This window comes from Xyrauchen texanus, chromosome 3 (assembly GCF_025860055.1).
Source record: "Xyrauchen texanus isolate HMW12.3.18 chromosome 3, RBS_HiC_50CHRs, whole genome shotgun sequence".
Taxonomy (NCBI): domain Eukaryota; kingdom Metazoa; phylum Chordata; class Actinopteri; order Cypriniformes; family Catostomidae; genus Xyrauchen; species Xyrauchen texanus.
The window spans coordinates 50,360,400-50,373,732 of NC_068278.1; the positions used below are offsets into that span (position 1 = coordinate 50,360,400).

The 13,333-nt window shown below is 36.2% G+C and overlaps 1 protein-coding gene across 1 annotated transcript in view; it reads left to right on the forward strand.

The window, feature by feature from the left end:
• The window catches only part of LOC127627899 (polypeptide N-acetylgalactosaminyltransferase 9-like), a 165,415-nt gene that overhangs the window by 48,463 nt on the left and 103,619 nt on the right, over positions 1-13,333 (forward strand). Inside the window, exons 3-4 of the mRNA XM_052104509.1 lie at positions 6,256-6,422; positions 10,019-10,193. Coding sequence (XP_051960469.1) covers positions 6,256-6,422; positions 10,019-10,193 — 342 coding nt within the window. The remainder of the gene's footprint in view (positions 1-6,255; positions 6,423-10,018; positions 10,194-13,333) is intronic.

The following is a 13,333-nucleotide window of genomic DNA, read 5'->3' on the forward strand; positions in this document are numbered from 1 at the left end:
CTGATTTATTCATTAGTTTCACAACATGGATAAGACATTACACGTTATGAGAAACCTGATTGTCAGGGTAGAATATCCAGTTGAACCTTGAAGTTACCATACAATATGGAAGATTATAATCATCAATTTGTTAGTTAGAAGTGATTACCAATCACTACACATATTTGAACAGGTAAATCGGCTATAATCATGAATTTGTCCATTTTACAAGTGATCACAGGTCATAGAGTCATTTTCTGAATTATCTAGCAAGGCTAGGCATGGTATATATTTTATAGAGTTAAATCACAAGTAATGGGTTCATGGATTCCCTTTTTGCTGCTGTTTGCAGGATACTAATCACGATGTCTCGTGATCTGATGAGTCTAAGTGTAGCAAATTGGTTTATATCAGAGGACAAAACAGAGTGTGTTCTGAGTCTTTCTTGGGAATTTCAGGGAGTGTGTTCTCTGTCTTTTCTTGCTTGTGACCTCTGCACTTAGGGCCTCTTAGAGAGAGGTTCTAAAGTCATGTGCAAACTGGACAAGTCTCTTTGTTAGTTTTATTGGCCAGATGTGAGACTTGTTGGTGCCTTAGTCTTTTAATTTATGACATTGAGGAATTCCAGGATTAAAAAGTTGGGTTTTCTAGATCAATTTTCTGCAATTCTTCTGCATCTATAATCTTACAGTACAAAATAGTTAAAGACACCTAATATAAAGTGTGACCGCATGTTTTTGATAATCCAGTGAATTAAATAATTTACAAATGAAATTCAAGAAACACCCTTCTCTGAACTTGTTTGGGACACAATGTGCTTGGTATTTTTACATTCCTCCATGTTTATTTCTTGTTCTAACGTGTAAATAATGTAAAACAGTGCTGCCAACTGATAGCTGGTCAAATATATCTATTGTGGTGTACTGAAATGGTATATGTGTCAACTCTTCCAGTTGATACATTTCTGTTTTTCTATAAAATGCTTATATACATTTCTTGTTTACCTTCATACCACACAGGCATACTCATACAGTATGTTTAAATACATTTTCACAAAGTATGGCATTCTGAATACTATTCGAGCAAGCTTTGAAAGCTTTAGTAAAGGCCTTTTCACTTTAAAGAAACAATATTGTGTCTGTTTTGCATAGTTGTATAGATTCTGTCCTCTATTGCACTGAAACTGCAATTATGTAGTTACAGCATGCACTACCATGTTTGTTTATTCCATTTCTCACATTCTTTTATTTAATCTCTATAAACTGAAAGCTGATATCTGAAACCTCTGAAATGATTTCAAGTTACAATGTAGAAGAGACATAACTTTGAAATAATGCACATAGCAGAGATGCTAAACATGTGATTGTGTACTGAACAGGGCCAGATATAGAGTCAGACATTTATTCCACCACTCTATGATCAAAATATATAATGTGTACAACATATATATTCAGCAGTCCATTTTCACTTACAGAAATAATAAAATGGTTTATGCTGTACTGTCTACACATTTAGAGACTGCCACTCATTATTTAATGATACCAGTTCATCTAATAGCTAAAAATACATTTTATACAATATCGATGTATGTATGATTTTACTGTCCTGGCTTTATATAAGCTGATTAATTATTTGTTCAATATACCTCCTCGTGTGCAAACAACTTTGGTACTGCTTAATATTGTGACAGCTCTGAGCATTGTAATCTGTTAAATGCCAAAACTAGCCACTCTTGTCATATTTTATTAAATAAAAACCATTTCTGAGCCCTGTAATCCTCAGCCATATTAAAATAGAAGACAGTAAATTCCACACGGTCTAGGAGCCATGCTGTTTCCCCACAGCTCAGGATGGGTTGGTGGGGGAGGGGCTTCATAGTGAGATGTTGATCAAGTACTCAAGTACTTATGGTTGCCATAGTAACCTGTGAGTATTTACTGTGTGAAATAGCGGTTATGTTGGAATTACATTCTCCACAAGAAAAGAGCAACAGTGAAATAAATGTAGGCTTTTTTTAGGAATTGTTTTTTAGGAAATATATATATATATATATATATATATATATATATATATATATATATATATATATATATTTTTTTTTTTTTTAGGAAACTGTTAAATGGTTATTTCACCCAAAATGAAAAATCTGTCATCATTTTCTTGTCATGTCATTTCAAACCTCTATGACATTTCTTCTGTGGAACACAAATATAGATCTAAGACAAAAGCCTCCATTCACTTCCATATAGTAATTCCAAATGGTGACTAAAGATTCCAGTCCTCCCTTTGACAGAAAAAAGAAGTCATGTGGAATTGTTACAACATGACGGTGAGTAAACCTTTGAAGGAATAGTTCACCCAAAAATGAAAATTCTCTCATCATTTACTCACCAGCTGCGAGTGGCATAATAGCTAAACGCTGTCTCACATTGTTTTGAGCGAACCCTTGGTATTTCTATAACAGACTTGATCCTAATGATCTGAGTGGTCTGTAAGGCGGATATTCAATAAGCATATCTGCAATCTATTTAGGTCCTAAATCGCAGTGAGTGATTTATAAACTAGTGATAATACTTTGAAATCAATTCTAAATCTAAATGGAAGCTAGTGTAAGTACCTTTCATTTGCACTACAATTTTAATATTTTTAAAACATATTCTGCAATAATTTTGCAAACATGATTTTTCTGTAATTGTAAACTCAACCAGCACTCAACAACATGTTTTTGCCAATATAAAAATACAACATAGCCGAAAGGTGCAGTCACATTTTTGCACGGGGTATTCCATGGGTGAAGAAGGATGTTGAGCACGTTTAAAACCAGCAAAATCTAATTGCCAAGCTGCCTCTTTTTAATGCTGCACTCTAAACTCTGGAAGAGTGAAGTTAAAAAGAAACGTGCAGCTAAAATTATATCCTTGTAAATATTCAGTGTGTAGCTTGTGTACGAAGCACTGCCCAGACAGAGGTCACTGCCAAACCAAGCAGCTTCCTAATGGTCAATGCGGCAAGTTTGCCTGTCAAAGTTCAGACTTGAACTCCACACGCAATCTGCCAGGGGAAATTCTTTGCCACAAGAAGTCCATTTCACAAAATTTACGATTGTGCGGATTCCCATCGAGATGACTGTATTTCACCCGTGGAATTTCACCATGCAAAGGTAAATGTCTGCGTCTTTATTTTGTACTAATATCAACACACAAACATTTCAGAGTAATATTAGAAATAACAATATAATGAAAAAGGACAAGATATATACTGTAGATATTTTTAAGGCAATAACAAAACGAGGCTGTGAGGAATAGACAATGGGTCTTACTGTTGTTTTTGCATTGTTCTGTTGATAAAACGTTGAAAAAAAATTATTTCCAGGATATTTCAATAAAACAAATAAAAAAAAACTCCGTAAATGACTATGGCAGGGCGGAGGGCGGGGCCGGGTCGTGATTCTACACACCCGGTCCCTTATCAGGCTAATCAAGCCTCTGAGAGGGATAAAGGCCGACTGCGGAAGATGGTACGGGAGAGAGAGATTGTTTACAGGCATGTCCATCTTGTGTGTTTGTGTCTTTTGTTTAAGTTTCTCATTAAAATATTATTTATATTGCCAAGCCGGTTCTCGCCTCCTCCTTTCCATTGAACTGTGTTACAATAACAGTGTAGTCACAGAAGAGATGTTAAGTCTCTCATGTTTTCATTCCCGTCAAAAATCAAATGTGGCACTACTGTGAATAAGGTCTATACAGTGCGTGGCCAGATATGAAATATCATTTTAGATTTAGGTACCTTAAATAGAATATGATATGTCAAGGTGTTCAGAAAGTCTCCAAATAAATTTTAATCTAGAGATAATATGGCATATTTGAGCAACATGCAGTATAGGCCTATATTTGAGTGTTTTGAAGGTAGGCACTTAAAATACGACTATTCCAAGTAAGGCTAAATAGCATATGATCTTTATGAAATTCCGAATCCTATTTTGAATATACTCGTTGTAATTTAATTCTTGTAGTGTATGTGTTAGGCCATGTGTCCTTGATTCCACAGCTATGGCAGAAGCTGTGATGACCGAGCGATTCAGGTGTTGACCTCAGAATTCATTGGGGTTTAAATCCTACAGTTTAGAGGAAGATGAAGTCTTTCTCTTTATATTCCCTTTATATTTCATATTCATTTTATATTTTCCCTCTGAGGTCAATAAAGCAAGGCTGTGGTTTAATTGAGCCCAGCATTCCCGGAATACTGTCGTACGTAAAAAAATATAGCAACACTTAACAATATACAAACCTGGTTACCATGGCATTGCTATCAGGTTGACCTGATTAAGCGCAACAGAGTGAGTCCATTTCTCTTCCAGTTTAGGTGCAAAATTCAGCTTACATTGGTGTTGAATATTGTATTAATCGCTACTTGCAGCTATCACATGGTTAATGAAGGATGGTGCCTTAGGCTGTTTCTCTTTCAGATTAAGACTTTAATCCAAATAACTGCAGTTAATACAGATTGAAGTGAATTTTGAATGAATCCATGTTTTACTTTTGAGCAACTCTTGGACAATACATTGTTCCATTTATGGGCAACCGACACTACATTACTACAAACACCTTTAAAAAAAAAAAAAAAACAGCATGAAACAGTGTTTGCAATGTATTTAACTTCCATGACATTGTGCAACCCCGATGATTTGCTATTTTGGATTTGCTATAAGCAACGCATCATTTAAAATAATTTAAACCCATTGCATATTGTTCAGAACAGTCTAAGGGGTCATTTAAGGATTAAACTTCTGACACACAAGGTCACGTGACCAAACACCATGGTGTCGATTTCCGTGAACTGCTTTTATGGGCGCAGCACCAACAAAAGTGCCTCTGGTAAGACACCTGAAAAAAACTTTTCACAGTAACAAATCTGTGGGTCATTTCGCTTCATTTTAATAAACATTTTGTTATATTTTTGTTTGTTAACTCTGTATAATAAGGTGTCATTCATTAACATTAGTAAATGCATTCCTATAAATTTACTTTGCATTTCCACATTGAGAATACATTTATTCATTAAAAAATTAAAACATTAAGCTTTCACAGGCTTTATATGGAGTTAGGATGAAAATAGCTGCATTTCAATCTGTTCTGAGACTAGTGCAGACAGACAGCACACTGGAGGTTAAGTCATTCACAAAATAGGGAGCAAGGGTGCATCCTATAGCTTTCCTATGCAGCGTTTCTATAAGTGCATTTACTCCTAAAATCCGAACAAAAGTTCAGTTTCAGGCTGAAGATGATGTTTGGACCTCTCAACATGTTTGGCTGACACAGGACAATGATAATAAGTACATAGATTCAGAATTTCAGAATTCTACATTTTATTTTAACATGATAATTTTTGTTTTTAGGTGCTACCAGTTACAAATAAAAAAATGAAATGGAAAATGCACACAGACGTCACATGGGGGTCTAAGGAGGATAATGTGGAAGGAACGCCAAAATGTCCTGAAAATAATTGTTGTACACATTTTTGTGCACAGAAAAAAGTATTTTTATCCAACAGTATTTACAGTGAATACAAGATACACATTTTATCAATATACTGTCATAACCCCCATTCTCTGATGGAGGGAACGAGACGTTGTGTCGTTGAAGTGACACTAGAGGTCTCTCTTGAGAGCCTCAGTTGTTTACGAGCTTTGAGAAAAGGTCAATGAGAATTGTCGAAGAGAATTTGCATGTCCCTCCCCCAGACATATGGGTATAAAAGGAGGGAATCGTGCATCTGTTTAGTCCCTATCCAATAATGCCACAACACTGAACTATGTTACGTGAACTGCTGATTGCTTGCCAAAGGAGCAGCCCATGCCAGGCTACACGTAACCCAACGCCTCAAAGAAAAATGTCATACACTTTTTAGGTTACAGGCATGGGAGCAGGCCGCGCCTCTCTCTATGTTTAAAGCCCATAGGGCTGTTAGAAGCGCTGTTAGAGGTCTCTCAAGAGAGACCCCTAGTGTCACTTCACTAACACAATGTCGAGAGAGTGACAGAAGGGGTACAAAAAGGATCAAGAAACAATTTATTTATATATATTTTAAATACCATGTAGTATAAATGCACAACTAGCACTCATTTACAATAAGTTCGGGCACATATTTATAGTTAAATCAAGGGTCAATTTTGATTTCATGTTCTTATGAAAATCAAATTTCATGTTCTGTTCATTCTAAACATGCTATATATTCCAGCTCTAAAACTGAATATATTGTTGTCTCCTCATTCTCCAGGTGCAAGCAGATGACCTACAAAGAAGACCTCCCTCAGATCTCTGTGGTCTTCATCTTTGTGAATGAAGCTCTCTCTGTTATCCTGCGGTCTGTACACAGTGTGGTCAACCATACCCCAGCACACCTGCTTAAAGAAATCATACTGGTTGATGACAACAGTGACAGTGGTGAGAACACAAACCTTATGCTTCCACTTAAGATTTTACTTACCTGTTCAATGTGTATCAGAAACGTTCTATTGATCCTGATTCTCCAGACACAACATATTTCATATATATATATATATATATATATATATATATATATATTTTTTTTTTACATAAAACAATATGTGTCCACTTCGTCATACTCAGACAAAATATGTCTAAGTCACTACTAAAGCTGTTTGTGTATGCAGCTGCAGTTGGAGTTTTGACTGAGCAGAATATTTTTTTTCTCAGATATTTTTTTTAATATGTGGTTTCAGACTGCACGTAAAGACTAATAGAAAGAGGAAAAATAAACAGCAAGCGACGAACAGCTCAAGCAAATGACTAGCCCTTAGGTGGGTACTGTTGAATACAACATGTTTATAAATAGCCTTCAAAAGAAAAAAAGAGATTGCTTATTCTTCCATGAGACACCGTGAACCACCATCTTGATTGTTTTGGGTTGAATGGATCACATGAATGCCTCTCATGTCAAAATATACGTCTTCAACTTCAGATATCTTCTTTTCTCCTGTCCACACTACAACACAAAGACAGCATTTTCTAATTTATCCACTTGGGAGAGCGTTTTCGAAAAGCTGTCTCAGTGTGGACAGAAGGCCAAAACATAGTGTTTTTAAATGAAATATATTAGTATGGACGAGGCCAATGTTGCCATGGAACAGAGCAACAGTTCACCATTGGGAACGAATCTAAGTAATTTACTAGCTGGATCCTTGCACAAAAAACGTCCTTGAAAAGCATTCAAAATTAAACTCTTTGTCTGAAGGACCTGCATTTCTATTCATTTGAATTGAAATCCATTATGATCTATTTACCAACAATGCCTAAATGAATTGAATTTCAAGACCGTAATACTTCTTAATGTCTGATGAGATGAGAAAACAGATGCAATGTCCCTTAATAATATTCACAAGGTGAGAATGAATGTTACCATGCATAACCAGATTCAGCAGAGATTAATCTGAACAGACAGAGATGGTGGAGGGACAGAAAATAGTGTGACACAAGTAAGGCACTCTATTAAAAGACTTCACAATGGATATGCACAATGGATATGAGACTTAAAGAGACAGAGACATGCTCTCTAAGGTCAATTTATTATTCAAGTGGCGAGAGTGCCTGTGCCTGTCATTTTTTGGAGCACGAGTGCTAAACAAGAGGCGACAAGCTACAGTGCTTAGAAAAGGTCAAGTACCTTTGGATGTTAACAGTTTAATGTCAGCTGAGAGAAGCTGAAACATCAGCAAGAAATTAGCATATGAAATTAGATATGGTAAACAGCTGCATCCAGGGAAGCTAAGTCTTAGAGATAACAGCAATTTGGGAAGATAGCGTTAATGCCAGTCAACCGTTCTCCACACGCTCCTCTTGTGTGGGTAGCTTCTTTATAACAGCATTCAGGATTGAGTAGGTGCTGGTATTTACGATTACTTTGTTCTTCTTAAAGGTTTTCTACCTGTAATTGTCAATGAGCATTTAAACTAAATTTAACTATTATAAAAAATGTTTTTAAAATTCCACAGAGAATTAAACTTAAAAATCTCATCAGTTTTTTTTATCTCACATTTGATTTTTATGACACTATCAGTTAGGTTCATTTTAAATTCCTATGAAATAGCCAAACACTGCATAGCATTAGTTTTAAACTTTACTGTCACACATACGTGTGCATCCATGAAGAAAATTATTTTATTGCATTAATTGATATACGAGTGCCATATGAAGCATTCACAAGTTATTGTATGTGGTTGTATATCAAACTTGAGTTCTTGATATGCAGATACAACTCTATGTTTATTAAATAAAGCTAACCCTATCCCTTTGTCATAGCTCATCTATCAGATTCAGCATCCATTTTAAATAATTTCATAATCCTACATTTTTATCTACTGTGATCCAGAAAATATATTTTTTCTATTAATGGCATGATGGATGGATATTTGTTCTTTATTAATTGCCGAACGTTAATACAATATTTCTGCCTCATGATTCTTTATCACAGATTCTATCAGAATGCACTGGAGGGAATCCTATAATTTTTCACAACACAAGAACAACATTTTGTGTATGTGTGGGTGGGTGTGTGTGTGTGTGTGTGTTTGTACAGTACAACACTGCTCAATGGATGTTTTTTTTTTTTTTGTCACATTCCGAGTAAACTCTAGAGACTGTTGTGCCTGAAAATCCCAGGAGATCAGCAGTTACAGAAATACTCAAACCAGCCCGTCTGGCACCAAAAATCACTTAAATAATTTTTTTCCCCATTATGATGGTTGATGTGAACATCAACTTAAGCTCCTGACCCATATCTGCATGATTTAATGCATTGCACTAAATTTGCCACACGATTGGCTGATTAGATAACTGCATAAATATATATATTATAAAATAACTAAATTATGATGTTTTCCTTTTATTTTGGGGTACAGTTGGTGATTTAATCACCTTCAGTAAATTTAATGTGTGCTCTTCTCACTATCATAACCTGAGTGTTGCACAATGCCCTACCAGTTGAGCTGCCATTACATAAGTATTCACGAGCAGATGTAAAACATGTCATCCCAGTAATTATATATAATAGTTTCAAATCACATTCTTGGGTGGACAAGTCCACTGAAAAAGTAAAACATGTATATTGCCCTGAATCACTGAAACATTGAAATGTTAATCATTCTTGTGAGCTGATGAATGAGAGGGGAGGGAGTTGTGTGCATCAGTGCCTTAAAGAGTGCACTGTTCCTCCTTATTCCTCTCCCCATAGAAACTAGAGCACTCTGCAGGAAAGAGCCCAAACACTCATCTATCTTCCCCCAGTGTGTGTATGTGTGTGTCTGTGTCTCTGAATGTGTGTGTGTGTTCTCCATGCACTCCATTTGTTTACCTCCTAGAGCTCATATTGAATGAGGACAGATAGCTAACTCTAAGAGACTAAAGAAGTGGAGGAGATCCAGGTAGATTTATTTATCGTGCCGTACAGTACCACTAAAATCTTTTTTCTCCTATACGGTTTAGTTTTTGGGGAAATTTCTAAGTTCCATGTGTTTGTAATACGAAAGTACTGAATTTAGAGCACCTTGTCATTGCAGATAGTGAATTTGTTTAATTTAATGTGAAGTAAAAAATTTAGATTAGCAGTAATTGTCACGCAGCCTTTTCTAAAAGTTCCTCACAAGAGTATCACTAGTATAGACTAGTATAGACAACAGGTTTGTGTGCCATTCACAACTGAATTCCTGATTAGAATTTAATTTAATTACTTCAAGGAAAGAAATCTGAGAATCAAAGAAATCTGTCTAGATCCACCTAGAAATTCATATTTAATTATGTTTAATAACTGTAATTTTGTGGACCACGGTGGAAGAACACTTCTTAGAATATTCATTTGAATTTCAATTAATTAAATGCATCTTCCTGTCATTCCTATGGAACATAGCCAATTCAATTCAAATTCTTAAATGTTGAATTTTGCAAAATCCTGCTAGACATTCATATTATTGACATATTGAGGTTTTGCTTTATTTGGATCAAATTTTTTTGCCTCTCTGTTGCAGTGGAGCTGAAGTTCAATCTGGATCATTATGTGAATAAGCGATATCCCGGCCTGGTCAAGATTGTGAGGAACAGTAAACGAGAGGGACTCATTCGGGCCAGGATTCACGGCTGGAACGCTGCCACTGCTCCTGTTGTGGGCTTCTTCGACGCCCACGTGGAGTTCAACATAGGCTGGTGAGTGGGATTCTCTCTTATTATTTATAAGGCATTGTCTTGCCACCCAGAACATCACAGGCACGCTTTTCATAACAAAGGGTTGCTTGCCCAGAGAACATTTGTCCTGAATTAATCATAACATCAGAACTAGCTTAATTTGCATCATGGAAAGCAGCCACGTGGTTTTATATCTAAAAGCAATTTGTGAACTGGCACTTTAATGACCTCAGAAATAGGATACAGAAGAACTGAGATGTAACCAGGATGTAATAACCTTTCTGTGGTAGCACCTGGATTTTTGGAACTAAAAAGCTTAAAAGATCTTCTAAGGGTCAGATAAAGTAAAATGGATGCTTGAGGCATGATTGGCTTCATCAGCACAATCCCATTCTTCCATAGACAAATAGTTTTTCAATGACAACTACAACTCTCAAACTACATATACACTGGTGAGCCAAAACATTATGACCACTCACAGGTGAAACAAATGACGTTGATCATCTTCTAACAAGACCACATATCAAGGTCTGGGTAGATTATATGGTAAGCAAACAATCAATTCTTGCAGTCAACATGTTGAATGCAGGAGAAATGGGTAAGAAAAGAACTGAATGACTTTGACAAGGGCCAAATTGTTATGGCTAGATGACTAAGTCAGAACATCTCTGAAACGGCAAGGCTTGTGGGGATCTCCCGGTCAGCAGTGGTGAGTGCCTATCGATGGTAGGTCGAAGAGGGAAAAATACAAACTGGCGACAAGGTGTTGGGCGCCCAAGGCTCATCGATGCGTGAAGGCAACCAAGGCTAATCCTGTCTGGTCCGAACTGACAGAAGGTTTACTGTGGCACAAGTCAAAGAAAATTGTAATGATGTTATGGGAGGAAGGTGTCACAACACACAGTGCATCACATCCTGCTGTGTAATAGGGCTGCGTAGCTGAAGACCAGTCAGAGTGCCCATTATGACCCTTGTCAACCATCGAAAGCACCTACAATGGACATGCGAGTGTCAGAACTGGAATTTGGAGCAGTGTAAGAAGGTTACCTGGTCTGATGAGTTCTTTTACATCAAGTGGATGGCCATGTATATGTGTGTGCCATTTACCTGGGAAAGTGATGGCACCAGGATACATTGTGGGAAGACAACAAGACGGTAGAGGGAATGTGATGCTCTGGGCAATGCTCTGCTGGAAAACCCTGGGTCAGGCCATTTATGTGGACATCAATTTGACACGTACCACCTACCAAAAAATCATTGCAGACCACATACACCCCTTCATGGCAGTGGTATTCCATGATGGCAGAGGCCTCTTTCAGCAGGATAATGCGCTCTGCCACATTGCAAACATTGTTCGGGAATAATTTGAGGAACATAATGAAGAGTTCAAGTTGTCCTGGCCTCACAACTTACAGGACTTTACGGATCTTCTGCTAATGTCTTGGTGTCAGATACTAAAAGACACCTTCAGGGGTCTTGTAGAGTCCATGACTCAGCGGGCCGGAATTGTTTTGGTGGCACGTGGAGGACCAACAGCATATTAGGCAGATGGTCAAAATGTTTTGGCATTCATCAGTATATATTGGAATATTTTGCAGTATACTTAAAATGTATCCATAACACTTTACAGTGAGGTTCCATTTGTTAACATTAGTTAACAACATTTGTTAACATGAACATAATAAGCAATACTTTTACAGCATTTATTAATCTTATTTAATAATACTTTCAATATATACTAATACATTTTTACATTCAAAAGTTGTGTTTATTAACATTACTTAATGCACTATGAACTAAAGTGAACTAACAATGAAACATTACATTTTTATTAACTAACATCAACATTTAACATTAACATTAATTATTGTTAATTGTTTGTTCATGATACCTAATGCATTAACTAATGTTAACGAATGGAACCTTATTGTGAAGTGTTACCAATATATAGTTTCTATACTTATAATCAATGACCTAAAATCAATAGTTTTATATATTGATTATGTAATTCACAATTCTTCATTGGATTGTAGTTTGTGCCTTGGATTGTGTTTTGAAAGATGGTAAGTACAGTACACAGTCTCATACCTTTGACTTTTTGTCCGATTTTCAAATACTTCCTCGCTTCAAATCAAAGTTTTTAAATCCGATTCACCTCGGAGCTGGTTAATTTGTTTCATGACTAACTCTTTTATGAAAGATTTTTTGAAAAGTCTACATAAAAATATGAAAAAATACTTCTGGAACCACGATGGTATTGTTGCGCTTTTTTATTTAGAGCAGGATTTTCAAGCACTATGGGTGGGCCTACTCAGCGCAGCTCCACAGAAATATGAACCAAATGACTTACAAAATTCTCTATCACTCGTTGCTTTTTTTTATACCAACTGACGAGGACAAAAATTTACATTTCCATGGTAAATTTCCAATAGAATTTAGCACTTGCCGCTTTATCGCATATCATCTGGTTAGGACACAGTGTTAAGGTAACAACTACACATTTTCAGTTTTGCAAATGTAGTGAAGCTGGTTGATTATGTAATATTGCTGGATAAGCTAGTTAAAAAGCCTATTAGGGACACCAGCAAATCAGCATCCCATGTTGGCGACCAGCATCCATTATACAATATATAATGTAAATCCAAATAAGAGAATAAAACCATTGTTTACTGTCTCAAAAAACAGCTCAGATGTGCTGAGTGTGACTGCACTCAGTATCCTTACGTGAACTAAAACATCCTTTGCCTGTCACCTTTGTTAACCCAACAGCTATAATTGCTCGTTAAGGCCTCCCAATGGAATAGTATGACCTTCATTTGGGAATTATGGATTAACCATTAATGAGCTTTTCCTCTTTGTTCCACAACATCAATATTTAATGGAGATATGAGCATTAAAACCAGCCACTCTGTTTGAACTATGATGGTGAAACTGCGGTCGGAAAAACTGACTCAATCATACCTTTTATTTTTTTTAAGCCAAAACCTGGGTAAAAATTAATATAGTTTTGTTATTCCTTCCTCATGTGAAACTTGCATTGGCATTTCATTTAAATGTGGATTACATCTATGTGAGCACAAACATTTCTAGGTGTGAAATTAACATTAATGCAATGTTTACCTCAAAAAGCATAATTTGTCATGGGAGAGATAACTCGGAAA